General features: G+C 41.9%; 1 protein-coding gene across 2 annotated transcripts in view; it reads left to right on the forward strand.

Moving 5' to 3' along the window:
- Window positions 1–26,931, forward strand: part of LOC115131343 (focal adhesion kinase 1-like) — a 174,403-nt gene that overhangs the window by 26,431 nt on the left and 121,041 nt on the right. Inside the window, exons 1-2 of one of the 2 annotated variants that reach the window (XM_065020346.1) lie at window positions 16,080–16,383; window positions 25,238–25,264. In XM_065020346.1, coding sequence (XP_064876418.1) covers window positions 16,365–16,383; window positions 25,238–25,264 — 46 coding nt within the window. In that variant the 5' untranslated portion in view covers window positions 16,080–16,364. Of the gene's footprint in view, window positions 1–16,079; window positions 16,384–25,237; window positions 25,265–26,931 lie in introns of those variants that run through there. The other variant, XM_065020353.1, reaches the window with a different exon arrangement.

Here is a 26,931-nt window from a genome sequence, read left to right on the forward strand (position 1 = left end):
GAGTGGCTTCGTAAGAACCATTTCAAGGTCCTGGAGTGGCCTAGCCAGTCTCCAGATCTCAACCCCATAGAAAATCTTTGGAGGGAGTTGAAAGTCCGTGTTGCTCAGCAACAGCCCCAAAACATCACTGCTCTAGAGGAGATCTGCATGGAGGAAATACCAGCAACAGTGTGTGAAGACTTACAGAAAAGGTTTGACCTCTGTCATTGCCAACAAAGGGTATATAACAAAGTATTGAGATAAACTTTTGTTATTGACCAAATACTTATTTTCCAACATAATTTGCAAATAAATTCATAAAAAATCCTACAATGTGATTTTCTGGATTTTTTTCTAATTTTGTCTGTCATAGTTGAAGTGTACCTTTGATGAAAATTACAGGCCTCTCTCATCTTTTTAAGTGGGAGAACTTGCACAATTGGTGGCTGACTGAATACTTTTTTGCCCCACTGTAGATACTTGTATGCTCAGTCAGATTATATGCAATGCAGGACACGCTAGATAATATCTAGTAATATCATCAACCATGTATAGTTATCTAGTGATTATGATTGATTGTTTTTTATAAGATAAGTTTAATGCTAGCTAGCAACTTACCTTGGCTTACTGCATTTGTGTAACAGGCAGCCTCCTCGTGGAGTGCAACGAGAGAGAGGCAGGTTGTTATTGTGTTGGACTAGTTAACTGTATGGTTGCAAGATTGGATCCCCCGAGCCGACACGGTGAAAATCTGTCGTTCTGCCCCTGATCGAGGCAGTTAACCCACCGTTCCTAGGCCGTCATTGAAAATAAGAATGTGTTCTTAACTGACTTTCCTAGTTAAATAAAGCTATAACAAAATAATAATAATAAAAAATATAAAAAATAATTGGCAAATCGGAGCCCAAAAATACAGATTTCCGATTGTTATGAAAACTTGAAATCGGCCCTAATCAATCGGCCATTCCGATTAATCGGTCAACCTCTATTAGCAATGCTAACAAGTATATGTCAAGTCCCATAGGGAATGCTAACTAAATGATAACGAGTGCATTACAAAAATGTTATAGTCTCTGACCTAAAGTATTTGCATCACAGATATCCCAGCTCATAAAGTTACACAAGTAACTCCAAAATGCTACTCACAATTTGCTGCATTCACAAACAAATATTAGACAGCAACGCTCCAGGAGGGGATTCTCTACTTTTACCAAGCGAGGCTTGATTTTGAAAATTTTGAAAAGTGGTTAGCACCACTGAGCTAGCTGCACAGCTAACTAGCTACTAAATTAGCAAACCAAATGCACAACTGCAGAGCGTTTAGACAGTTAACATAATAGTTATAAGATATCTAGCTGGCAAACATTTAGTTGTGAATTCCATACTGTAACTAGATCAGCTGGTGGGTGCTGCACCACTGAGTGACTCACAAGGCTCTGGTCTCTCTTCCTCGTGTGCTTGTAAACAAACACTGGGGACTACCGGTAAGCTTCGTAAGGAAAAATGAATGCTTGTTTAACGTAGGTGGCTGGCTGTGGCCAAGGGCTTTGCTGTTGTCGTGTGTTTTTTTCCATCATGCAATCGTCGTAAAGTAGGGGATGGTTCTTCTTCAAATGACTGAATACATTTGTTGTCGGCACAACTCTGAGGCACTTTTTGCACAACACTTGCATTTGGTTGAAATCGGTTTGCCTGTAACCGAAATACTGCCATACCACTGAAGATGCGCTCTACTTTGGCACCAAATCGATCTCGTTAGCACTCGCTGCACTTATGTTTCCCAGGTTTACTGAGGTAGAGCCCTTTCTCTCCTCACCAGCCTCTTACCACATGCTCTCTACGTGGGGACGCTTGTGATTGGTCAGCATCCTCTGTGCATTTTGTTTATATTTTTTATTTAACCTTTATTTTGCATGTAGAGGGTGAATGAACGTCTAGTGCATCTCATTGGAGAAGGTGCTGTAGTCTAGATTTTGTTGTATTAACAGAGTGTCAAAGAAAGGAGAACATTTCAGCCTCTTGTGATATGGATCTGGTCAAGATCTGAATTTGATTAATCGTGCAGCCATAGAAGACGTTAGGCTGGCCTACCTGTCTATATGTCTCCTCCTCCAGTCAGTCAGGCTGACAAGACGTTAGGCTGGTTTACCTCCATGGATAAGCCTTTCATTCTCCTGCTGTCTCTAACTCTTTCTCTCCTCCTAGCTAAACAGGGACAGACAGGCAGGCACACACACACACACACACACACACACACACACACACACACTACTTCTCTCCTCTCTCCCATGTACACACATTAACATACACTATCAGGAGTCAGAGACCGACACAGAGGAGTACTACGTCAAGTGACGTCCGCGTGCATAAATGTGTATGTAACCTAGCTAACAGAACAGAGGCTCATGGCGGCTGGCTCTTACTGTAATCTCCAGAGAGAACCATTAAGCTGCTTTGTTCCTCAATACTGCTCCAGTAACAACGTTTCAACTTCTTCTGAATCAATGGGAATGTTTTGAAAGGCTTTTTACTGCTATTATTGTAACCTTGACAGTTAGGTGTGTGTGTGTGTGACTGTGTGCGTGACTGTGTGTGTTAAAATTTCTATGTGTGTGCGTATTTCTCTTCCTCGGGGGGAACCAAGGCCAGGCCTAATAGCAGAGGACAGTGACTGGAGCGTAGATTAACTTTTGCCTGCAGATCCCTTCCTGCCTTGGCTAAGAAGTTAGTTAAGAAACGGTGATGGCGTGGTGGGGAGCCATCAAAGTAAACAGCCTTGATCCTGATTTTGATCAAATTAAATAGCCTTAATCCTGACTTGATCAAGAGGGTAATCTTCTAGAGAAACTCAACAGAGACCCGCTGCAGCAGCTTACTCTTCTGTAGTGTAGGGTACTGTACCCAAATGGAAACAGATTAGGGCTGCGTCCCAATTGGCACCCTGTTCCCTATATCACTCCTGTGTGGGTAGCCCCGGACAGGCACATCTGATTCTACTTGTCAACTAATCAAACACTGCCCTATATAGTGCACTATATAGGAAATAGGGTGCCAATTGGGAGGTAGCCTAACTGAAAGGGAAGGAGGAGGATGAATAGATGGAATAGTCCTCCTTGGAAATGAATTGCCTTTATAGTTTGAGGAACTATCTGGAATATTACAATGTCTATGAAAGAGTTATTTCAGATTTTTGGTGTGTTGACTGAATGCTTGAATGCTACTATAAGTAGGGTTGCATATTTTGGGGAATATTCAGAAACCTTTTGTGGGAATTAATGGAAATATATGCAAATTATATTAATACCATTTAAATATAGATGTTTTTTGCATGGGATATATTTACCATATCATATGGAGACAAACATAAACCTTTTATCTTATCATGAGTAGACATAATTGCAAATGATTCAACCCTTCCAATAGAAATACAAAAAAACTGTTTAGTTGTGAATTTAACTTTAATTAAATGGGTTGACTCTTCACAAAGGATGATTTCACTGAACAACAAAAGGGAATATTGAATGAACCCCAATGATCCAGTGCATCTCCCAAAAATGTTTTCAACATCCAGTACATCTGTAAAATGATAGTCTAGAAACTAAAGCTTTGGTTGTCTTCCTCTCAGGCCTCATCTTCAAAAAGCCTCAAATTTGCCCGGATGGCCACCAATTTTTCAACCCTTGTATTGGTCAGCCTGTTACGTGCTTTGGTGTGTGTGTTCCCAAACAAGGACCAGTTGCGCTCTGAGGCGGCTGATGTTGGTGGGATTTGGAGGATGATGGAGGCAACAGGGGAAAGAGCCTCAGATCCTCAAAGTCCCTTCCACCAGGTGGCTGATGAGATATGTTGGCAAAACTGCCATATTGCATCTCCAATCCAAAGCCCTTGCTTGGAAGTGTACTTCGCCAGACTGCCAAGAACCTTGCCCTCATCCAGGCCAAGGTGGCGAGACTGTAGTGATGACACGATAGGCCTTGTTCATCTCTGCACCAGACAGGATGCTCTTGCCAGCATTCTTGGGGTCCAACATGTACGCTGCGGCGTGTATGGGCTTCAGGCAGAAGTCTTCATGCTTTTTGATATATTTCATATCTGCAGTTTCCTCTGCTTGGAGCAACAGTGAAGTGTGCAGGGCAGTACGGGTTTCTTCTCTTACATCTGCAAGCAGAGTCTGAACATCAGACAGGATGGCATTGTATCAGTCAATCCATGCAATGGCTACTGCTATAGATTTCAGGAGTTTCATGCTCCTTACCACTCTCTCCCAAAATACATCATCCAGGAGGATCCTCTTGATGGGGCTGTCCATATCGGCAGACTGTGATATGGCCATTTCTTGGAGAGACTCCTTCCCCTCCAGGAGGCTGTCAAACATGATGACAACATCACCCCAACGGGTGTTGCTGGGCAGCTTCAATGTGGTGCTCTTATTCTTCTCACTTTGCTTGGTGAGGTAGTTTGTTTCTATAACTTGATGACTCTTCACATACCTAACCATTTCCTTGGCTATCTTGTTTAGTGTATCCATTGTTTTCAGTGCCATGATGTCCTTGAGGAGCTGATTCAATGCATGAGCAGCACAACCAATGGATGTGATGTGAGGGTAGGACTTCTCCACTTTAGACCAAGCAGCCTTCATGTTCACAGCATTGTCTGTCACCAGTGCAAATATCTTCCGTGGTCAAAGGTCATTGATGACTGCCTTCAGCTCATCTTCAATGTAGAGACCAGTGTGTCTTTTGTGCTCTTGTAGAATACTGGATGAGGGGTTTAGATGATGCAGTTCATTATTTCTTGCCCACGAACATTAGACCACCCATCAGAGATGATTGCAATACAGTCTGCTTTATCTATGATTTGCTTGAACTTCACTTGAATCCAGCAAATGTGTAGATAAAGCATGTCTGGTTGGAGGGGTGTATGCTGGGCGAAGAACATTCAGAAATCTCTTGCCTTTGAGCATCAGAGGTGAACCAGTTGCATACACATCTCGAGCAAGACATTCATCAGCATTTCTCTGACTCCAGGAGGACCATGGGCTGTTGCTATTGAAAAGGTGTCTGATTCATCATTTTCACCTTGAATAGAAGTAGAAGGACTTTTGTCAGAGGTTGCTTGTTTTGAGCGCTGAGGGAACTTTATGCACTTGGCTAGATGATTCTGCATCTTTGTTCATCACATATGATTTGGCACAGTATTTGCAAACGTACACAGCTTTTCCTTCTACATTAGCTGTAGTGGAATGTCTCCACACATCAGATCGTTCCCGTGGCATTTTCCTGTAAAGATTAGGAAAAAATTCGTTAAAAAAACAACAAACATATTTCCATGTACAGATAAATAGTTAAGCAGTTAGATTAAACAACTCCTTTATGCACTTGGCTAGATGATTATGCATGTATGGTGACAGGTGAATTAACACTCCTCAGTTAGCAGGCTCAAGCAAGCTAAAACCCACATGGTAGCAAATATTAACTAGCAGAAGTTGTTAACAAGTCAGAAATGATTTAACCTCTCTGGGATATGTGGGATGCTAGCGTCCCACCTCGACAACAGCCAATGAAATCATTTTAAAGATAAACCATTTTAAAGATACATTTCTTGTAAATCCAGCAGCAGTGTCTGATTTCAAAGAGGCTTTACGGCGAAAGCACACCGAACGATTATGTTAGGTCAGCACCTAGTCACAGAAAACCATAAAGCCATTTTCCAGCCAAGGAGAGCCCTCAGAAAAGTCAGAAATAGCTATTAAATTAATCACTAACCTTTGATGATCTTCATCAGATGGCACTCACAGGACTTCATGTTACAAAATAAATGTGTGTTTTGTTCGATAAAATTAATCTTTATGTCCAAAAACCTCATTTTTGAAATTGGTATGTTATGGTCAGAAATGCATTGGCTCAAACAAACATTTGGTGAAAGTGCAGAGAGCCACATTAATTTACAGAAAAAAAAACATTTTAAAGATACATTTCTTGTAAATCCAGCAGCAGTGTCAGATTTCAAAAACGCTTTATGGCGAAAGCACACCTTGCGCCAAGTCACAGAAAAACAATCAGCAATTTTCCATAGAAGGAGAGGTGTCACAAAAGTCAGAAATAGCATTATAAATATTCACTTACCTTTGATGATCTTCATCAGAATGCACTCCCAGGAATCCCAGTTTCACAATAAATGTTTTGTTCGATGAAGTCCATCATTTATGTCCAAATACCTCCTTTTTGTTTGCACGTTTAGTACACAAATCCAAACTCAGGAGGCGTGGGCAAGTCAAGGTGAAAGTTCAGACGAAAAGTTGTATTAAAGTTCATAGAAACATGTCAAACGGTGTGTAGAATCAATCTTTAGGATGTTTTTATCATAAATCTTCAATAATGTTTCACCTGGAGAATTCCTTTGTCTTTAGAAATGCAATGGAACGCAGGTCGCTCTCACGGGTGCGCACGTGATCAGCTCATGGCCTTCTGCCAGACCTCTGGTTGAAACAGCTCTCATTCGCCCCCACTTCACAGTAGAAGCCTAAGGTTCTAAAGACTGTTGACATCTAGTGGAAGCCTTAGGAAGTGCAGTATGACCCCATAGACACTGTATATTCGATAGGCAATGACTTGAAAAACTACAAACCTCAGATTTCCCACTTCCTGGTTGGATTTTTTCTCAGGTTTTTTCCTGCTGTATGAGTTCTGTTATACTCAGACATCATTCAAACAGTTTTAGAAACTTCAGAGTGTTTTCTACTCAAATTTACTAATTATATGCATATTCTAGCTTTTGGTCCTGAGTAGTAGGTAGTTTACACTGTGCACCTTATTATCCAAGCAACTCAATACTGCCCCCCAGTCCCAAAGAAGTTAAACACACTTTACTGTAGGCTACTATTTACTAGTTAACTTCTTATGGATAAGTGGGGCGGTAGCGTCCCACCTGGCCAACAACCGGTGCAATTGCAGTGCGCGAAATTCAAGAATAGTACATTAAAATATCTATCATTCTTGAAAATATGTGTTATACATCAAAATAAAGCTTAACTTCTTGTTAATCCAGCCAAGGTGTCAGATTTCAAAAAGGCTTTACGGCGAAAGCAAACCATGCGATTATCTGAGGACAGCGCCCCGCATACAAATGCATGACAAATCATATTTCAACCAGGCAGTTGCGACACGAATGTCAGAAATAGCGATATAATATATGCCTCACCTTTGAAGATCTTCTGTTGGCACTCCAAAAGATCTGTTACATTACAAATGGTCCTTTTGTTCGATAATGTCCTTCTTTATATGCATAAAAACTCAGTTTAGCTGGCGCGCTTCAGTCAATAATCCACCGATTTCCCTCCTTCAAAATGCATACAAAATTAATCCCAAACGTTACCAATAAATTTCTCCAAACAAGTCAATCAACATTTATAATCAAACCTTAGGTACCCTAATACGCAAATAAATTATCAAATTTAAGACGGAGAATCGTTATTGTCTTTACCGGAGATAATAACAAAGAACGCGCTTTCCTCCACGCGCTTGGAAACACTACAGCCAAAATGGGAGCTACTTAGAAAAACTACAACTTCTCCCTAATTTTTCCAAAAACCAGCCTGAAACTCTTTCTAAAGACTGTTGCCATCTAGTGGAAGCCCTAGCAACTGCAATCAGGGAGGATTTAGCCCTATAATAAAAGTGCCAGCCATTGAAATCAGTGTTATGCTGAATTATTTTTTGGGGGGAAGGGTTTGTCTTCGAGGTTTTGTCTGCCATTTCAGTTCTATTATACCCACAGACATTATTTTAACAGTTTTAGAAACTTTAGTGTGTTTTCTATCCAAATCTACCAGTAAAATGCATATGATAGCTGCTGGGCCTGAGTAACAGGCAGTTTACTCTGGGCACGCTTTTCATTTTGGAACCCTCTTCCCTACATAGTGCACTAATGCATTTGGGACACAGATTAATGTATACAGGAAGGCATTTTCCCATTCTCTCCTAAAGGCTTTCCAATGGAGCTCCACACATTTGAACACACATCTCTTTGAATCCAGACGGCATCTCTCCCTTTATGATGCGTTTGAAGCTTACTGTGCCGGTGGAGGGAGAAAGTTGCATTCTGAGTCTCGCAGCAAGCCTTGAGGATGTTTCTGTCTTTCCGTTTGACATCGAAGTTAGCACCATTCACACTACTGAACGGGCACACACACACAATCACACACAGCTAAGCAGCCAGTGCTGTGTTTGTGGACTCGTTACGTTTGATGCGGATGCATTGGCAGGATTTCTTCCTGTCAGAAAGCAGCGGGAGTCTCTTTAACATCAAAGCTGGAGCCGCTTTCTCTTCTTAACACCAAACCGCTCTGCTGCCACTGCAATAGTGGAAAGAAAGAGGGTACCGATGGGGAGGCGGGTTGGAGAGATGGAGAGTGGGGGGAGAGATGGAGAGTGGGGGGAAAGGGAGGGAGGTTGAGTGAGAGTGGGGGGAGAGCTGGAGAGCGGGGGAAGGAGTGAGAGGGGGTGAGAGGGGGAGGGAGGAAGAGGTGGAAGGAGTGAGAGAGAAGAGATGAAGAGAGGGAGAGAGGATGCAGCAGCAGAATATCTGTATTCTCACAGGAACATCCTGAGGAAAACTAACAATGTTTAAGTTACATTGTGTAAAGTTGTTTTTCGTTAACATCTTTCCGATCACTACTGTACCTGTTCACTAGAGAACAGGGTTTTGTTCTGTTTTTGTTATTATTAGCTGCAAGTCTTAGGATTGTAGAAGTTATTTATGGTGGTGTACAATGTCTCACTTTTTCTATGAAATACTTCCAAAGCAGCTGTAGGCCTATGGTATATTGATTTTACTGTGACAGGGTGAATGTGATGTGGTGGTGTGGAGTATTCAGTACATGGGTTTTGGAACAATATGCTATTGTTTTCTGTTTGCTGACTTTAGAAACATCCCAGAACCACAGTATGGAAGGGAAATAGATATTTCAATTCAAGCATCCAAGTTTAATTTTGAGAGTACAAAAGGTCGTTGTCATGTATTGGCACATCTCGTGGTTAATGGAATAAAGATGTTGTTTCCATTATGAGTTCTGTCATGTTATCTGTTTGCTTGACCCAAGACATTTTGTGTTTAAGTCTTGGGCTTTTGTTTCATTGAACACATCTGATCCGCATCCCAAATGGCACCCTATTCCCGACATAGTGCACTACTTTTGACATTTACATTTTAGTCATGTAGGGAATATGGTGCCGTTTGGGATGCAGACCTGAAATTTGATGACATTGATTAGGTTATTGTGTTCGGATTAGAGGTCGACCGATTATGATTTTTCAACACCGATTTTTATTTTATTTCACCTTTATTTAACCAGGTAGGCTAGTTGAGAACAAGTTCTCATTTGCAACTGCGACCTGGCCAAGATAAAGCATAGCAGTGTGAACAGACAACACAGAGTTACACATGGAATAAACAATTAACAAGTCAATAACACAGTAGAAAAAAAAATGGGCAGTCTATATACAATGTGTGCAAAAGGCATGAGGAGGTAGGCGAATAATACAATTTTGCAGATTAACACTGGGGTGATAAATGATCAGATGGTCATGTACAGGTAGAGATATTGGTGTGCAAAAGAGCAGAAAAGTAAATAAATAAATAAAAAAACAGTATAAAAACAGTATGGGAATGAGGTAGGTGAAAATGGGTGGGCTATTTACCAATAGACTATGTACAGCTGCAGCGATCGGTTAGCTGCTCGGATAGCTGATGTTTGAAGTTGGTGAGGGAGATAAAAGTCTCCAACTTCAGCGATTTTTGCAGTTCGTTCCAGTCACAGGCAGCAGAGTACTGGAACGAAGGCGGCCAAATGAGGTGTTGGCTTTAGGGATGATCAGTGAGATACACCTGCTGGAGCGTGTGCTACGGATGGGTGTTGCCATCGTGACCAGTGAACTGAGATAAGGCGGAGCTTTACCTAGCATGGACTTGTAGATGACCTGGAGCCAGTGGGTCTGGCGACGAATATGTAGCGAGGGCCAGCCGACTAGAGCATACAAGTCGCAGTGGTGGGTGGTATAAGGTGCTTTGGTGACAAAACGGATGGCACTATGATAGACTGCATCCAGTTTGCTGAGTAGAGTGTTGGAAGCCATTTTGTAGATGACATCGCCGAAATCGAGGATCGGTAGGATAGTCAGTTTTACTAGGGTAAGCTTGGCGGGGTGAGTGAAAGAGGCTTTGTTGCGGAATAGAAAGCCGACTCTTGATTTGATTTTCGATTGGAGATGTTTGATGTGAGTCTGGAAGGAGAGTTTGCAGTCTAGCCAGACACCTAGGTACTTATAGATGTCCACATATTCAAGGTCGGAACCATCCAGGGTGGTGATGCTAGTCGGGCATGCGGGTGCAGGCAGCGATCGGTTGAAAAGCATGCATTTGGTTTTACTCGCGTTTAAGAGCAGTTGGATATCTAATCGATACCGATTATTGGAGGACCAAAAAAAGCAGATACCGATTAACAGGCCGATTTTCTTTTTTATTTATTTGTAATAATGACAATTACAACAATACTGAATGAACACTTATTTTAACTTAATATAATACATCAATAAAAATCCATTTAGCCTCAAATAAATCATTAAACATGTTCAATTTGGTTTAAATAATGCAAAAACATAGTGTTGGACTAGTAAAAGTGCAATATGTGCCGTGTAAAAAAGCTAACGTTTAAGTTCCTTGCTCAGAACATGAGAACATATGAAAGTTGGTGGTTACTTTTAACATGACTTCAATATTCCAAGGTAAGATGTTTTAGGTTGTAGTTAATATACAGTGCCTTGCGAAAGTATTCGGCCCCCTTGAACTTTGCGACCTTTTGCCACATTTCAGGCTTCAAACATAAAGATATAAAACTGTATTTTTTTGCAGGCTCCTCGTGGAGTGCAATGAGAGGCAGGTGGTTAGAGCATTGGACTAGTTAACTGTAAGGTTGCAAGATTGGATCCCCCGAGCTGACAAGGTGAAAATCTGTCGTTCTGTCCCTGAACAAGGCAGTTAAACTTAAAAATCAGCCCTAATTAATCTGCCATTCCGATTAATCGGTCGACTCCTAGTTCGGATAGGCTTTCCTAGGAACCATATCAAAATGACTATGCTTGAGAGATAATGAAACCATTGGCTTTTATGGACTGAATTTAGGACTCTTGTAGAAATTCAGTTGAACCATCTAGAAAAATGAATGTAAGTTATTCAGAATGCTGACTACATTACCACATGTTTAATGTATTTAATGTGCCAGTGGAGTACTGTCTGGAATCTGCTGGAGGCCATTTTGGAAGGGTGGGGCGGTTTCCCGCAGTTTTCCTTTGATGCACACACACACACACACACACACACACACAGAGTAAAGAGTTTCCTCTAAGGCCTGGAAGGCATTTTCCCCCAGCCAGCTCAGAGGAAGAAGTCACAATCCAGCATATGTCAGGTTTGCACACATGAACACATCAGAGAGACTTCCTTTAGATTGCCTGACGATCTGACTGGGACTGAGCGGACTCACTCACATCCTGTTGCCAAATTCCATAGATTGATAGGACTACTACACTCACCTAAATGTCTGTCAAAGTCATTATCATTATTATTGGTCACATTCATCTCCATGTAGTGTCACAGATTAGTACGAGTTATGGGTTTGGTCTGTCAATAACTTTAAATTCTAATCCAGCTAATTAATAACCTGCTTTTCATTGAAAGATGATTGCAACGTGCAAAGTATGTTGGTCAAAATCCATGTAGTGATCAGTGTGTAGTTGAGTTTGTAGGAAAGCAGGCTGTAGTTTGGTTAGTGCTCGCTTAGCCCTGGTCCATTCCCCAGGGGATTTGTGACACGTTGAAGAGCTTCACCTTCTGTTAAGACTCTTGAGCTAGCTGGCTGTTCACCATGTGCTGTTGCTCTAACTCCAAATCTCCTGTCACACTCAGTGCTGTGCTCACCCTGCTTTGTCTCCAGTGTCCATTTGTATAGAGCTTGACACACACACACACACACACACACACACACACACACACACACACACACACACACACACACACACACACAAGCGTAGACTAGTAAGACTATATGTAATAAGTTGGGATGTAATATTCACTGATACCCATCTGTCCCCATCAGTCAATTGTTTAAGATATGACTGCATAAGTCTGCAGACCCCAAACGGATTCCAAATGTAGCATGTATTGGTCAGAAAATAGATTAAAATGTTCCGAATCGCCGATTCACTTGCTTTCTAAATTCTGAAAATACCTAATATTTTGTGACAACTATGTCCTCTCCTTCAGTGTGGATCTAAGCATGTAACTGTCAAATTCATTGATCTACAAGTCATTTTTCATGCTGAAAAACCCTAGGGAATATCAGTTCCGTGGACAGACTGCTCACTGTGCCCAGCTTTGCAAGCTGACCAACACAAGGTAGGTGGCTTTTTCCTTTTTTAAAAATGTAACCTTTATTTAACTAGGCAAGTCAGTTAAGAACAAATTCTTATTTACAGTGACGGCCTAGGAACAGTGGGTTAACTGCCTTGTTCAGAACGCAGATTTTTACCTTGTCAGCTCTGGGATTCAATCTAGCAACCTTTTGGTTACTAGTCCAACACTCTAATCACTAGGCTACCTGCCACCCTCCCGATCTTGCACATCTGCACTTTCAGCATTCAAATGATAAAATGGCTTGAGTGATATTAGGTTGTCACTCAACTAATAAAGCCTATGTAATTTACTAGGTTATTGTTATCTATGCGATGTTGAAAATGGTGTAAAAGTGAGCTACTGGGGACACAACTCTGGCTATACCTGCTGAACGGGGCTTACAATAGATTTCATTTAGATTGTTCAGGTTCACTGTCAGCAATAGTTTTGGTAGTTTTGCTTTGAACAATCAGTGTATATGGTCATTTTTAGTGTAAAGTTGATAATTTCATAACAAGGATGAACTTTTGCGAGGTGCACTGCAAGGCCAAAGAGGAGTAGAAAAGAAGCTCACCAAAACATCCAAATGGTCAAAACCATTAGATTTTGACATAGGGGTGAAATCCAAAGATGTGCTATATATTCATTGGCTATGTCAGGGTGGAGTGCCAATTTACAGTTTATCCTACCATTTCTAATGATCTGCATACCAGTTATGATTTTCATATGTTTATTATAACTAGTTGTGTCTATTCAATATCTAATTGCCCACAAACGGAAGAATCACTAAACAGAGGCACTTTCCATTAGCACTACAGGCTTGATCTTGGAACACAGATTCCCTTGGTGAATGATACAGCGACATTTAACCACGGGGTGTGGTTAATAGTGGGGGCACCGTCAGTTGTAATAGCGAATATGTTTTTAATAGATACCTCTCTCCAAAAAATTATCTGTGAAGGCTTTTGCTATAGTAATACCATGCATGGGTTTGAGACAAAGCAGCTCCTCAAGTACCTGCTTTGAGTCACAGTATCTAATAGAGAAAGCAGCTCCTCACGTACCTGCTCTGAGTCACAGTATCCTATAGACAAAGCAGCTCCTCACGTACCTGCTCTGAGTTACAGTATCCTATAGACAAAGCAGCTCCTCACGTACCTGCTCTGAGTCACAGTATCCTATAGACAAAGCAGCTCCTCACGTACCTGCTCTGAGTTACAGTATCCTATAGACAAAGCAGCTCCTCACGTACCTGCTCTGAGTTACAGTATCCTATAGACAAAGCAGCTCCTCACGTACCTGCTCTGAGTCACAGTATCCTATAGACAAAGCAGCTCCTCACGTACCTGCTCTGAGTTACAGTATCCTATAGACAAAGCAGCTCCTCACGTACCTGCTCTGAGTTACAGTATCCTATAGACAAAGCAGCTCCTCACGTACCTGCTCTGAGTCACAGTATCCTATAGACAAAGCAGCTCCTCATGCGTACCTGCTCTGAGTTACAGTATCCTATAGACAAAGCAGCTCCTCACGTACCTGCTCTGAGTCACAGTATCCTATAGACAAAGCAGCTCCTCACGTACCTGCTCTGAGTTACAGTATCCTATAGACAAAGCAGCTCCTCACGTACCTGCTCTGAGTCACAGTATCCTATAGACAAAGCAGCTCCTCACGTACCTGCTCTGAGTCACAGTATCCTATAGACAAAGCAGCTCCTCACGTACCTGCCACACAGGTGCATCTTTTAATGCTACAGTTTGCTGCTCCTTGACATTTTCAACCATCTCGGTAACACGCCTTTCAACAGTTCTGGCAGACACAGGCATGTCTTTTATCTTTGAGGGGATTGTGTTTTTGTTAGGCAATCCATCTAATAAAGCCTGCGAACTACTGAGGAAAGCCTCCTTGATATATTCCCCATTAGTAAATTATTTTCTATGTTTAGCAATGCACTGCGCAACTTTGTAGCTTGATATTTTACTACATGTAGATTTGTAAACATACTGCTTATCTTTTCATCCCAGGACACGGCCCCCTTGATTCCTTAAGCCTTGTCCGCCTCATCCTTGAAGTTTTTCCCTCATGTCTCGTTTCAAAATGACACCGTACACTTGATGTCAGGCAATTATTTTAGATCAACTTTCTTCTGAACACCATGGGTGGACGTCCTAATCAGGTCCCCACTCAATACATATTGGTCTGGTAAATTAAAATGCTGCCGGTCTAATGTCCAGCTCCACGTCACACACATACGTCAGTCAGCACAGACAGATACAGCTCATAGAGGCCCAGCCCATGAGCTCCATCAGCAGCACATTTTAATTTAGAATGAAAAATGAATGTGTTTATGCAACAAATGTTAGTGCAACGTATCGCATTGATTCATTCTCTAATCAAACCGAATCGCACCGAATCCTTTAAAACTATAACTTATTGTTCCTGTATCGTATCGGAGCCCAGGTATCTAGAGATGTATCGAAACGTCTTGGAAGTCTATGCGCAGTTGGGACAAAGCCAACACAGGACCCTTGTCTTGCCCTAAACTGCCGTCCTATTTTGATAAGCGCTTGGTGTGTAGGCAATGCTACACCTACGACCTTGACTTCACTCCCTCTAGTAGACTAAGAGGGGATCACTGACACTTGTTCAAACGAGCTATCCATTAAACACACACACACGCACACACAGCAGGCTATATTGCTCCCTGTGTCCTCCTCACACTAGTCCTCACTAACACTAACAACTCTACTTGTACTCTGGCTGTGAAGATACCACTATCGCACTTGTTTTTCCATGTCAAAAATGAAAACACAAAGCAGACCAAAATTTTTGTCAGTCCTTTAAAAATCTGCTGTATGTAAAATATTGTGTTCTATAGCTTGGAAAATAAATACGTGACTCTGGATGACAACATAATGATGTTTGTTTCCAACATTAGAGCTGTTTTCCTAAAGAAGTTAAATCTGCTTTGTGTTTTGTTTCCTTGCCACAATACTAACGCGTACCGTGATACTGGTATCGTCCCAGCCCTAACTTGTACCGTGGCCAGGTTGTTTGTTCCGTTGTGAAAACAAGACTCTTGATTGAAAAGTTGCCCGGAAGAGTCATTTGAGAAGATTAGTGGAAGAAATTCTGCCAATTGTAGGGACCTCAACACCCCCTTTTGAGTCCCCTCCATCCCTCTTCTATCTATCTCTGTAAGGGTAGAGAGAGCGAGAGATCAGGCTATGTGTGACGGTCTACTGTGTGTAGACAGTAAGCGGTGTGATGGTAGATACAGGAAGCTGGTTGTCTGCTCTGAGTTGTCTCCATTGAGGGCTAACGGCCATGCACTGTGATGGACGGCTTTTGTTGGTGACGTGTGATTTACCCTCCTTTCTGTCTGTTTCCCTCTGTCTCTCCCTCTCCTCTTTTCCTCCCTTTCCCGCTCTCAATTCCCTCTATATCTCTGTTTCTCACCCTGCTTTCTCCCCATTCCTCTCTCTATTCCCTCCTCCTCCTGCACTTCCCCTCCCACCTCCTCCTGCACTTCCCCCTCTCGCTGCCCTCCCCTCTTCTTCAGAGAGACAAAGACTCCCGCCTCCTCCTGTTTCCATCCCCCCTCTCTCATCCCCCTCTCTCTGTCATTTGGAGGCAGTCCGTCCGCTGGCTGTGTGCGCACACTCATCTCTCTCTCACACACACACACACACACACACACACACACACACACACACACACACACACACACACACACACACACACACACACACACTCTCTCTCTCTCTGGCTCTCCATAGTCTGAGAAGGAAGGCTGCTCTGTTCTACATGGCAGGATATTGTTATTCATTCCATCTTGGTTAAGGCGTGTGAAGAAGGCACCACGTTGCTAGGGTCTCACAGCTTTGTGTACTAATAAGTAGATCATATATTCTTCTCTCTGGGCTTTTCTTCTTTTAATGGAAGGACTCTATCACGGTAAGGTTTTCTCTCTCTCTCGCTGCTGCTCTGTTCTCCTACGGTGTAGACTACACTGCTACCCTGCTGTGGTGTACGCTAGGCTAGCTTGCTGATTGGAATGGCATTTACAATATAGTGTTCTCCTCTCTGTGTGTGTGTGTGTGAGTGTGATTTTAAGGTGATTTTTAATCTCCTATCTGTATTATCTGCCATGGTAGTGATATGGACACTTCATGTGGTCAGAAATTAAATTAATTGGACAATTATAACAGGTCTTAGCAGAGTATTTTAATGGGCATCATTTTGAGACACATTTAGGATGGTGATGGTAATGATAGCACATTATTTTATTGGTTGATTATATTATATTTTCACGCAATCGTACAGGGGACCATCAGTGACATACAAAACATCAGCCTCTATTGAGGATTCATACTGTAGCTTGTTGTACAGGGTCCACCGTTAACAGAGGATTCATACTGTAGCTTGTTGTACAGGGTTCAGCGTTAACAGAGGATTCATACTGTAGCTTGTTGTACAGGGTCCACTGTTAACAGAGGATTCATACTGTAAGCTTGTTGTACAGGGTCCACCGTTAACAGAGGATTCATACTGTAGCTTGTTGTTCAGGGTTCAGCGTTAACAGAGGATTCATACTCTAGCTTGTTGTACAGGGTTCAGCGTTAACAGAGGATTCATACTGTAGCTTGTTGTATAGGGTTCAGCGTTAACAGAGGATTCATACTGTAGCTTGTTGTACAGGGTTCAGCGTTAACAGAGGATTCATACTGTAGCTTGTTGTACAGGGTTCAGCGTTAACAGAGGATTCATACTCTAGCTTGTTGTACAGGGTTCAGCGTTAACAGAGGATTCATACTGTAGCTTGTTGTATAGGGTTCAGCGTTAACAGAGGATTCATACTGTAGCTTGTTGTACAGGGTTCAGCGTTAACAGAGGATTCATACTGTAGCTTGTTGTACAGGGTTCAGCGTTAACAGAGGATTCATACTGTAGCTTGTTGTACAGGGTCCACCGTTAACAGAGGATTCATACTGTAGCTTGTTGTACAGGGTTCTGCGTTAACAGAGGATTCATACTGTAACTTGCATGTGACTGAGATACAATACAACTTCTATTCATCCATTGAAACAGAAATGTATTTTTTGCTGTCTGTTCAGTACTACTTCACAATCCGATGTTAATCTCTCGCTTGATGTCTACGGTCTTCTATTTCTGTAAAACTTCTCCTGACCTAATGGTTGTTCCAAATGGCCCCTATCCCCAATACATTGCACTACTTTTGACCAGGGCCCATAGGGGCTATAAGGAATAGTGTGCCATTTGGGATGCAGACTGGGACACAAACTGCCTTTCTGGAGTGTCTGTTCAGTTCCTAATCCAAGCTGTAGATAATCATGTGTCAGTCCCAGTGATAAATGGCCCTGGTCACTGGAGTGAAGTGTGATCATGTGTGGGAGGGAGGCAGAGAGGGATGTAGGCGTGCAACAATCCTCTTCTTCCTCTGGTGGTGTCATATATTTTCTACGTTATATCAACTTCCTCATCCATAACTAATGGTGCTTTATTATTCCTTACCCCTCTTGACAAAATGTGTGGGACATATGCAAAACAAGCACCGTTTGCAATGGCCTCCTTGTGCCCTCTTCACAATACTTGTAGTCTTAAGAATGTTTCTAATTTGATGAAGAAAATACATGTCCACATTGTATTAACTTTATGGCACAGAGTAGCTTTTGGGTAGTGATATTCCATCATTGCATGTCTACTGGATGCGTTCGTCTGCGGTGCACTCATGCATGACAGTGACCTTTGCTTCATGCCTTGCTTTTATATGGCGTGTGTGTCAGTGTCTGGCTACACAAGTTGTTTATCTTTTCATGTATGCCTGCTTTGGTACGTATGACAGCTTCTGCAGAAGAGCTGAGGCTGCTTATTGGAGTGTAACCACATGAGTGTGCCTGCCTGTGAGCGCTTCTCTGAGTGTGTATGTACATATGTTTGCGTTTGTTTGTGTGCGTGCATGTGATTGTGTGTAACTAGTAACTGCTAGTTACACTCTAGCAGGTGTTGGAGGTGCTGGAGGCAGACCCCTGACCCCTGACCTTTATTGCATCCACAGACCCCTGTGCTGACCCCTTTACACGCCCCAGTAACACCCCCTGTCCTGAGGGGTCACACACACACACTTTCTCTCCGGTCAGCCAGGGGAGTAACCATTAACTAGTGCTCTGCAGTATCTCCTGGAGACTCATAGCCAGCAGCTGGATGGGAAGGTTGAGTTAGTAACATGTAAAGAAGTGTCGGTCGTTTGTAATGGTCACCTTGGAATGCAACCACTCACAGCTCTTTGTGCAACAGTAGCATCTAATTCACATTCCTTGTTGGATTTTTGACCCATTTCTTTTCATGCCATATATCGCCCACATATTTTGTCTTTTCACATTTCTCTTTATCCTTTCCTTCTCCTCTTGTATTCTAATTAATGTGTATATAATCTTTCAATCTATATCTATATATGTATATAATTTCCAAATGCGCCCCGTATAATACAATTTAAAATACACTATATAAATGTTTAACTACTTTTCAAAAGTTTGGGGTCACTTAGAAATGTCCTTGTTTTTGAAAGAAAAGCACATTTTTTGTCCATTTCAAATAACATAAAATTGATCAGAAATACAGTGTAGACATTGTTAATGTTGTAAATGACTATTATAGCTGGAAACGGCTGATTTTTCTATGGAATATCTACATAGGCATTCAGAGGCCCATTATCAGCAAGCATCAGTCCTGTGTTCCAATTGCACGTTGTGTTAGCTAATCCAAGTTTATCATTTTAAAAGGCTAATTAGATCATTAGAAAACCCTTTTGCAATTATGTTAGCACAGCTGAAAACTGTTGTTCTGATTAAAGAAGCAATAAAACTGTCCTTCTTTAGACTAGTTGAGTATCTGAAGCATAAGCATTTGTGGGTTCGATTACAGGATCAAAATGTCCAGAAACAAAGAACTTTCTTCTGAAACTCATCAGTCTATTCTTGTTCTGAGAAATTAATGCTATTCCATGCGAGAAATTGCCAAGAAACTGACGATATTGTACAACGCTGTGTACTACTCCCTTCACAGAACAGCACAAACTGGCGCAAACCAGAATAGAAAGAGTGGGAGGCCCCGGTGCACGCACACACACATATATATACATACATACATACATACATACATACATACATACATACATACATACATACATACATACATACATACATACATACATACATACATACATACATACATACATACATACATACATACATACATATATGTGTGTGTGTTTTATATTGTATTATACAGGGTGCATTTGGAAAAGAGATCTAGGTCTCAATATGTCTTCCCTGTCAAAATAAAGGTTAAATAAATAAAAAAATCTACACACACTTAGCTTCGGCCTATGCTGCCATTCAAATAACAATCCTTTATTTTGGGGATTTCTTGTGCATTGTTCATTATAAGGAGTGAAGCTGATGTGTACAGTTGGGTTATCTTTCCTGTTAGCCTATAGCCTAGCCTAGTCTAGTGCAGGAATCTACTCTGTAGGTCCTTCTCTCATAGTAGCCTGTGCTAACTCAAGGTGAGCGTTTCCCTAGCGTAATGTAGTTATATGCTATTGGAGGACCAGCTGACCTTGTTTTGGCTACGTCGTCTTGCTTTGTCAGCACTTGGCAGTCTTCTGATGCCCTGCTGCATATATGGAAACAGAACTTCCTCCCGCCGTGCACTGCAGCTGAAACACACACACACACACACACACACACACACACACACACACACACACACACACACACAGGCACCGTTCTTTTTACTCTTTATTTTTTTATTTCACTTTTATTTAACCAGGTAGGCTAGTTGAGAACAAGTTCTCATTTACAACTGCGACCTGACCAAGATAAAGCAAAGTAGTGCGACACAAACAACAACACAGAGTTACACATGGCATAAACAAACACACAGTCAATAACACAATAGAAAAATATATATATACAGTGGGGCAAAAAAGTATTTAGTCAGCCACCAATTGTGCAAGTTCTCCCATTTAAAAAGATGAGAGGCCTGTAATTTTCATCATATGTACACTTCAACTATGACAGACAAAATGAGAGAAAAAAATCCAGAAAATCACATTGTAGGATTTTTTATGAATTTATTTGCAAATTATGGTGGAAAATAAGTATTTGGTCACCTACAAACAAGCAAGATTTCTGTCTCTCACAGACCTGTAACTTCTTCTTTAAGAGGCTCCTCTGTCCTCCACTCGTTACCTGTATTAATGGCACCTAGGCTGTAGGCTACAATAGGCTGTAGTGGCAAAATAATGACAATTTAGCAATTAAACACTGGAGGGAATGATGTGCAGATGATGAATGTGCAAGTAGAGATACTGGGGTGCAAAGGAGAGAAAAAATAAATACAGTATGGGGATGAGGTAGTTGGATGGGCCATTTACAGATGGGCTATGTTCAGGTGCAGTGATCTGTAAGCTGCTCTGACAGCTGGTGCTTAAAGTTAGTGAGGGAGATATGGGTCTCCAGCTTCAGTGATTTTTGCAATTCGTTCCAGTCATTGGCAGCAGAGAACTGGAAGGAAAGGCGGCCAAAGGAGGAATTGGCTTTGGGGGAGACCAGTGAAATATACCTGCTGTAGTGCGTGCTACGGGTGGGTGTTGCTCTGGTGACCAGTGAGCTGAGATAAGGCGGGGCTTTACCTAGCAAAGACGTATAGATGACCTGGAGCAAGTGGGTTTGGTGACGAATATGAAGCGAGGACCAGCCAACGAGAGCATACAGGTCACAGTGGTGGGTAGTATATGGGGCTTTGGTGACAAAACGGTATGGCACTGTGATAGATTTCATCCAATGTGCTGAGTAGCGTGTTGGAGGCTATAGGGTTCAAAAGTGTTCCTGATTCCTCTCAGTAGAATCTGTCTTGCCACGGGTAACTCTAGAAAGATGTTCCTCGTCTCTACATTTAAGATGAATCCTCTCAGTAAAATGTTTGTCCTCTCTCTCTCGGCTTAATTTGGGTTTCTACTGAACAAACCCCTGGATGTTAAGAGGTTTTCTCATCACTTACAGTAGAATCAGCAACGTTTCCCATTCCTCTTTCCCCTCTCTCGGTTTATCTCCAGAAAGCATTAATTGTAATCCTAATCCTGATTGGGCAGGTAAAAGTAGATTAGTTAATCAAGTCAATAATCAGGTGGAAGGAGAGACATGAGGAAGGAAGGAGAGTGCAGACAGCTTGGAGCCAGGAGAATTATAACCTCCTCACTAGGTAATTATGCGTCTCACTCTCACAATGTATTCTTTGTGGTAGACCGGGATTTTGCGTTTGCTTCATACTCAGCGATTTGGATTTGCCAGTTTAGCACCATTCCCATTGGATTAGATTAGGTTCCAATAATATGTGGGCCCATTTCCTGTTATGTCTCTTGGTCAATCACATATGTTGTTGTAAGAGGGTGTTTTGAGGGTCACAGATTTCCTTTAACATGCTGCAAGAGACGGACTCTCTTCAGAAACAATGGTCTCCTCAGTAGGGCCAGGACGATACTAGTATCGCAATATTTTTTCCATGGCTAAAATGAAAACAAGAAGCAGATCTCACTATTTGGTCCTTTTAAAAAACCTGCTATATGTAAAATAGTGTTCTATAGCTTGGAAAATATATACGTGAATCTGGATGACAACATAATGATGTTTATTTCCAACATTAGAGCTGTTTTCCTAAATATGTTAAATCCGCTTTGTGTTTTGTTTCCTTGCCACGATACTAACGAGTATCGCAAAACTGGTATTGTCCCAGCCCTACTCCTCAGTTCAGCTTGAAGCCCCAAACAATTCAAAATGCTTAAAACAGCCATTGAAAAGCTTGATAACAGACCTGTGGATGGCTGGATGGCTATTCTGAGAGGAGTCAGCAGTCTAGTCTCGCTGTGTTCCAAAAGGCACCCTATTGTTCCAAAAGGCACCCTATTCCCTATGTAGAGCCTGGGTTCTGGTCAAAAGTAGTGCACTATATAAGGGATAGGGTGGCATTTTGGACAAACCCCAGTCTGTCATTATTACACAGGACAGCAGCAGGCCTAGCCTGTGTAACTGGCTGAATGATTGATCTTATGGGTTATGAATGCTTGTTGGTAATGGCTCTTTATATGGGCTGGACATGAAAGCAGATATTGACCTTCACATGTGCTTCAGCTTGTGTGAGTGACATTCCTGGTTCACATGATGTCAGGCAATGCTCGCTGGTTTATTGATGCCCCAGTCTGTGGTGTGTACATCTCTGTGTGTGTGTGTGTGTATATATGTGTGTGTGTGTGTGTGTGTGTGTGTGTGTGTGTGTGTGTGTGTGTGCATGCGTCGCTAGGCGCTCTCAGAGGACTGAATTTATTCACTTGCTCGCAGAATGCTCTTTATCTGTGTGTGTCTGTAGGTGATATACGGCAGGCTCTGTCCCCAAGCCAGACCCCAGCACTCTTCTTTTAGAAGAAAGTGTCTCAGCAGTTTCACATGGTCTCCACCCCTCCACCAGACCATCACAGGTGGCCAGCACTGTAGCCCTCTACGTCTGCTCTGGTAGCTACATAACTGAGGCAGTTTTGCCCCAAATATGACCCTATTCCCTATTGTGCACTACATTGGGTAATAGGACCGTAGGACTCTAGTCAATAGGTTGGCATTGGGACTCTCAGTCTTGGAACAAAGCAGGAAGAACACAGCCTGTGACACTCATCTCTTTCTAGCGTTCTGCCCATGCTAAGTTCAGAGGTTGATATGTAAAGAAAGCCCCATTTAGGCCTTTTCAATCAGGGATTATGAGTCATTTAAAAATGGATTTGAAAGCCAGGCAGTAAGATAACTTGAGGACAAGCATATTTGACAGTAGTGATTGTTGTGTTTGTCCTACCTGACACCCCCACACTCATTCAGTCTGTCTGTCTGATTTAGACACTGCTCTTTGCCTCTCTGTCAACACTGAGCTGCCAGCAGCTTTCAAATTCACAGGTGAGAAGAGTGCCTTGCTTTCTAAAATGCTTCAAAGAGAAAGCCTTGTTTTGAGAAAGCCTTGTTATCTCACCTCCCTTTTCCCCTGCGCTAAGATAAATGTAAGCATTAGGCACTCCCAGGCCATATATCTCCCTCCCTGAATGTGTGTGTCCTGGGGACAGATTGAGGAGCAGGTGTTTGGGCCCTCTGCCAGACAGAGGGGCTTTGTGGGGTCAGGCACCAGGCAGGGGACAGAGCAGACCGGGGCCGTCCACCACAGCCCCATACGGTCCTCCATACGTTACACTGACCACAGTGAAGAGACCTCGACCTTGACACTGACATGGGCCACGTGGGTCAGGCTGGTTCTTAGCGAGTGTTAGCATTAGTGCAGTGAGGTGTGATCAGTCCTATTAAAGCTAGCCTGGCTACTAGCATCACTAGCCTATCTAGTTGGTGATCCAGTGACAAAGAGAGAGGACCATATGCACTGAGGTGATGCTAGTTTATTAAAGAGAAACTGGGCTAATGGACTAATCTTTTAAGCCCTGGATGAACAGTCAATCCAGGGGTCTCAAGCTGCCTTTCACATGGTGATTTGATCAACTGGCGCTTGGATATATTGATTATTAAAGGACTTAGGATTTCTTTACCAACCCTATACTCATTACTCAGGAAGGACAGACTCTTTAGAGACATCATGGTCTGTCCAAGAGCATATGGTTCATTCTGGGCCTCAAGCTCTTTCTCAGAAATCTAATTATTACAACTATAGACACCCCTATAAGTAATATATGCTTGGTTGATCTGGTTATAGGCTGAGAGACCTACACCACCTACACATCTCAAGTCAATGTAATAATGTTCAAGTGATGGATCATGGGACCGATGTTGATATGAAACCAACTGCAAAATAGTATTATTTGGGATGCGTGTCAATGTTGATCATTGTTCTGTAGCCTCTTGATTGTTGAGTTGGATGGCTGGTGTCCATCTGTGGTCTACGGGTTTATTTGGTCTCTACTCTCATCCAAATGGCACCCTATTCCCTCCATAGTACATTACTTTTGGCCTATAGGGCACTACATAGAGAATAGGGTGTCAAGACAGTGTGCTCAAACACAAAGCCAGGGTAGAATGAGAGGCATTGAGAAGGCAACAGTCTCTCTCTTTAAAAAAAAACATTCTGTTGCCACTTGACATTTCACCACTTCAGTTGACCTTAGCCTACATACCCACCTGCAGTTTGTCTGGTTCCATTCCACACACATCCACACACACAAAGTGCATGCCAATTTTATGACTCATCCTTCTCATTGTACTCTTGCTGTACTCTCCTGACAATTGATTAACCCTGTTCTGAAACCTGAGAGACTAAAACCACATCTTTCCGTCCTGTCTGTCTGTCTATGGCCACTCTGAAACCCAACCCCGGAGGACTTCCTTCAGATTGTTAACCTGCCATCCGGTTCACTTTGAACTGTGACACTGACAGATTATGGTGTCATCATAGGAGTCCCCTTCTGTGCCAGCCCTGGCCCCTATGGGCCCCTATGTGTCAAAGGTAGTGCCCTATTTGGGAATATGGTGCCATTTGGGAGACACAGAGCTTTATCTCCCAGACAGCTAGGGGGCGCTCTATGACCAGGGACTGGGTTGGGTTGGAGCCGCCAGGCTGCCCTCTAGGATTATCATTGACCCACTAAACCACATGCTGCCTCGACTCCACTGAACCTAATGTGCTGAACTGACAGATCAACAACCGATCAAACCAACTGACCTCCCTGTTGTCTCTCTTTCTCTTGCAGATATTTCAAGAATTTCCTACTACACAGGTGAGTGGCCTTCAGAACAACAAATGATCTCATACTGTATGCTGTGAACTACAATAGATCTTATACGCTGTGAAAGTTTCTCATTATCTTCTGGTCAGATAAACCTTGGTAGGCAGGTTTGATTTATAGTGGTGCTCTTCTGATGAATAGACGGCTCCTACTAGATAAGTCTGTCATCTACATTTAATGCACCAACATCGACTCATATGAAGGGCACATCCACTTATTCCCAAGAGGATCTAGGCTACTATTCTTAGAGTGACCAATCAGAAACGCATCTTTTGACCAATGGGTAAAATAATGTTAACAAATGGTCCAAACCTGTGTCTATCATAATCCGTTCACAAGTTCTTGTAGTTTTTAGCCTTGTAGGAAAAAATTTGGGGGAAAGCATTGCGTCAGCAAAGCTGGATGCTGTGTGAGAATTAAGGCTGATTTACAGGGTTAGTGTTGAACTCGTCATCTTTCTTCTTGAATCTGAAGGATATAAAACAATATAGAGGTAAGATGGATATAGTTTAAGGCATTTCATTTGAGTATTTTAATAATTTAGTGTACGCTTTTCATATTAATGCGAAATTCGTAAGATTTCTTACAAAAACAAGTATATCTCTGTGAAATGTCAGCGGTGCACAGAGCATAACGCAAGCTTTTTATTTTCAAAGTCTTTTACATTTAATTCAGCATGCGTCATGATAAATGAGCTTTTTGGGATCCACCGAAACAGCTTTGCAGACTACCACCACAACATGTGAACTCTGTCAACACAGCTTGGTGTTTATTATCGGATGTATTAGGTTACAAAATCAAACTTTTTTGATATAATGTTAATGATACGTTAGAAGGACCCCACTGAACGATTTAGAACATGAAGAATCATATGTGTCTTGGTCAAATGTATTTTTATAACATAAGGAAGTTACATTTCATCACCCAAGCATGTTTTCACTCACTCTTCCATCCTCGAAGTGAAGTCATATTAGTCCCCTCCACCGAGAGTGTCTGTGTTCAGAGTGTAAAGATATATTTCCTCGATTATTTAGGAAGGGGATATTAGCTGAGCTGAAGGGGAGAGAGAGCGAAGGTGTGTGTGTGTCCTGTGGATGATGAAGGTCATCCTGTTTGTCCGTCTCACTCCTTAATGAGACTACACACACACTAAAATGTCATTTGGGTTTCATCATTCTACTGCTGTAAAGTCTCTGGCACTTGAATTCCATGTACCTAAACTAGAGGTCGACCGATTATGATTTTTCAACACTGATACCGATTATTGGAGGACCAAAAAAGCTGATACCGATTAATCGGCCAATTTTTGTATTTATTTATTTGTAATAATGACAATTACAACAATACTAAATTAACACTTATTTTAACTTAATATACATCAATAAAATCTATTTAGCCTCAAGTAAATAATGAAACATGTTCAATTTGGTTTAAATAATGCAAAACTAAAGTGTTGGAGAAGAAAGTAAAAGTGCAATATGTGCTATGTAAGAAAGCTGACGTTTCAGTTCCTTGCTCAGAACATGAGAACAAATGAAAGCTGGTGGTTCCTTTTAACATGAGTCTTCAATATTCCCAGGTAAGAAGTTTTAGGTTGTAGTTATTATAGGAATTATAGGACTATTTCCCTCTATACCATTTGTATTTCATCAACCTTT

Source organism: Oncorhynchus nerka, linkage group LG7 (assembly GCF_034236695.1).
Source record: "Oncorhynchus nerka isolate Pitt River linkage group LG7, Oner_Uvic_2.0, whole genome shotgun sequence".
NCBI lineage: Eukaryota > Metazoa > Chordata > Actinopteri > Salmoniformes > Salmonidae > Oncorhynchus > Oncorhynchus nerka.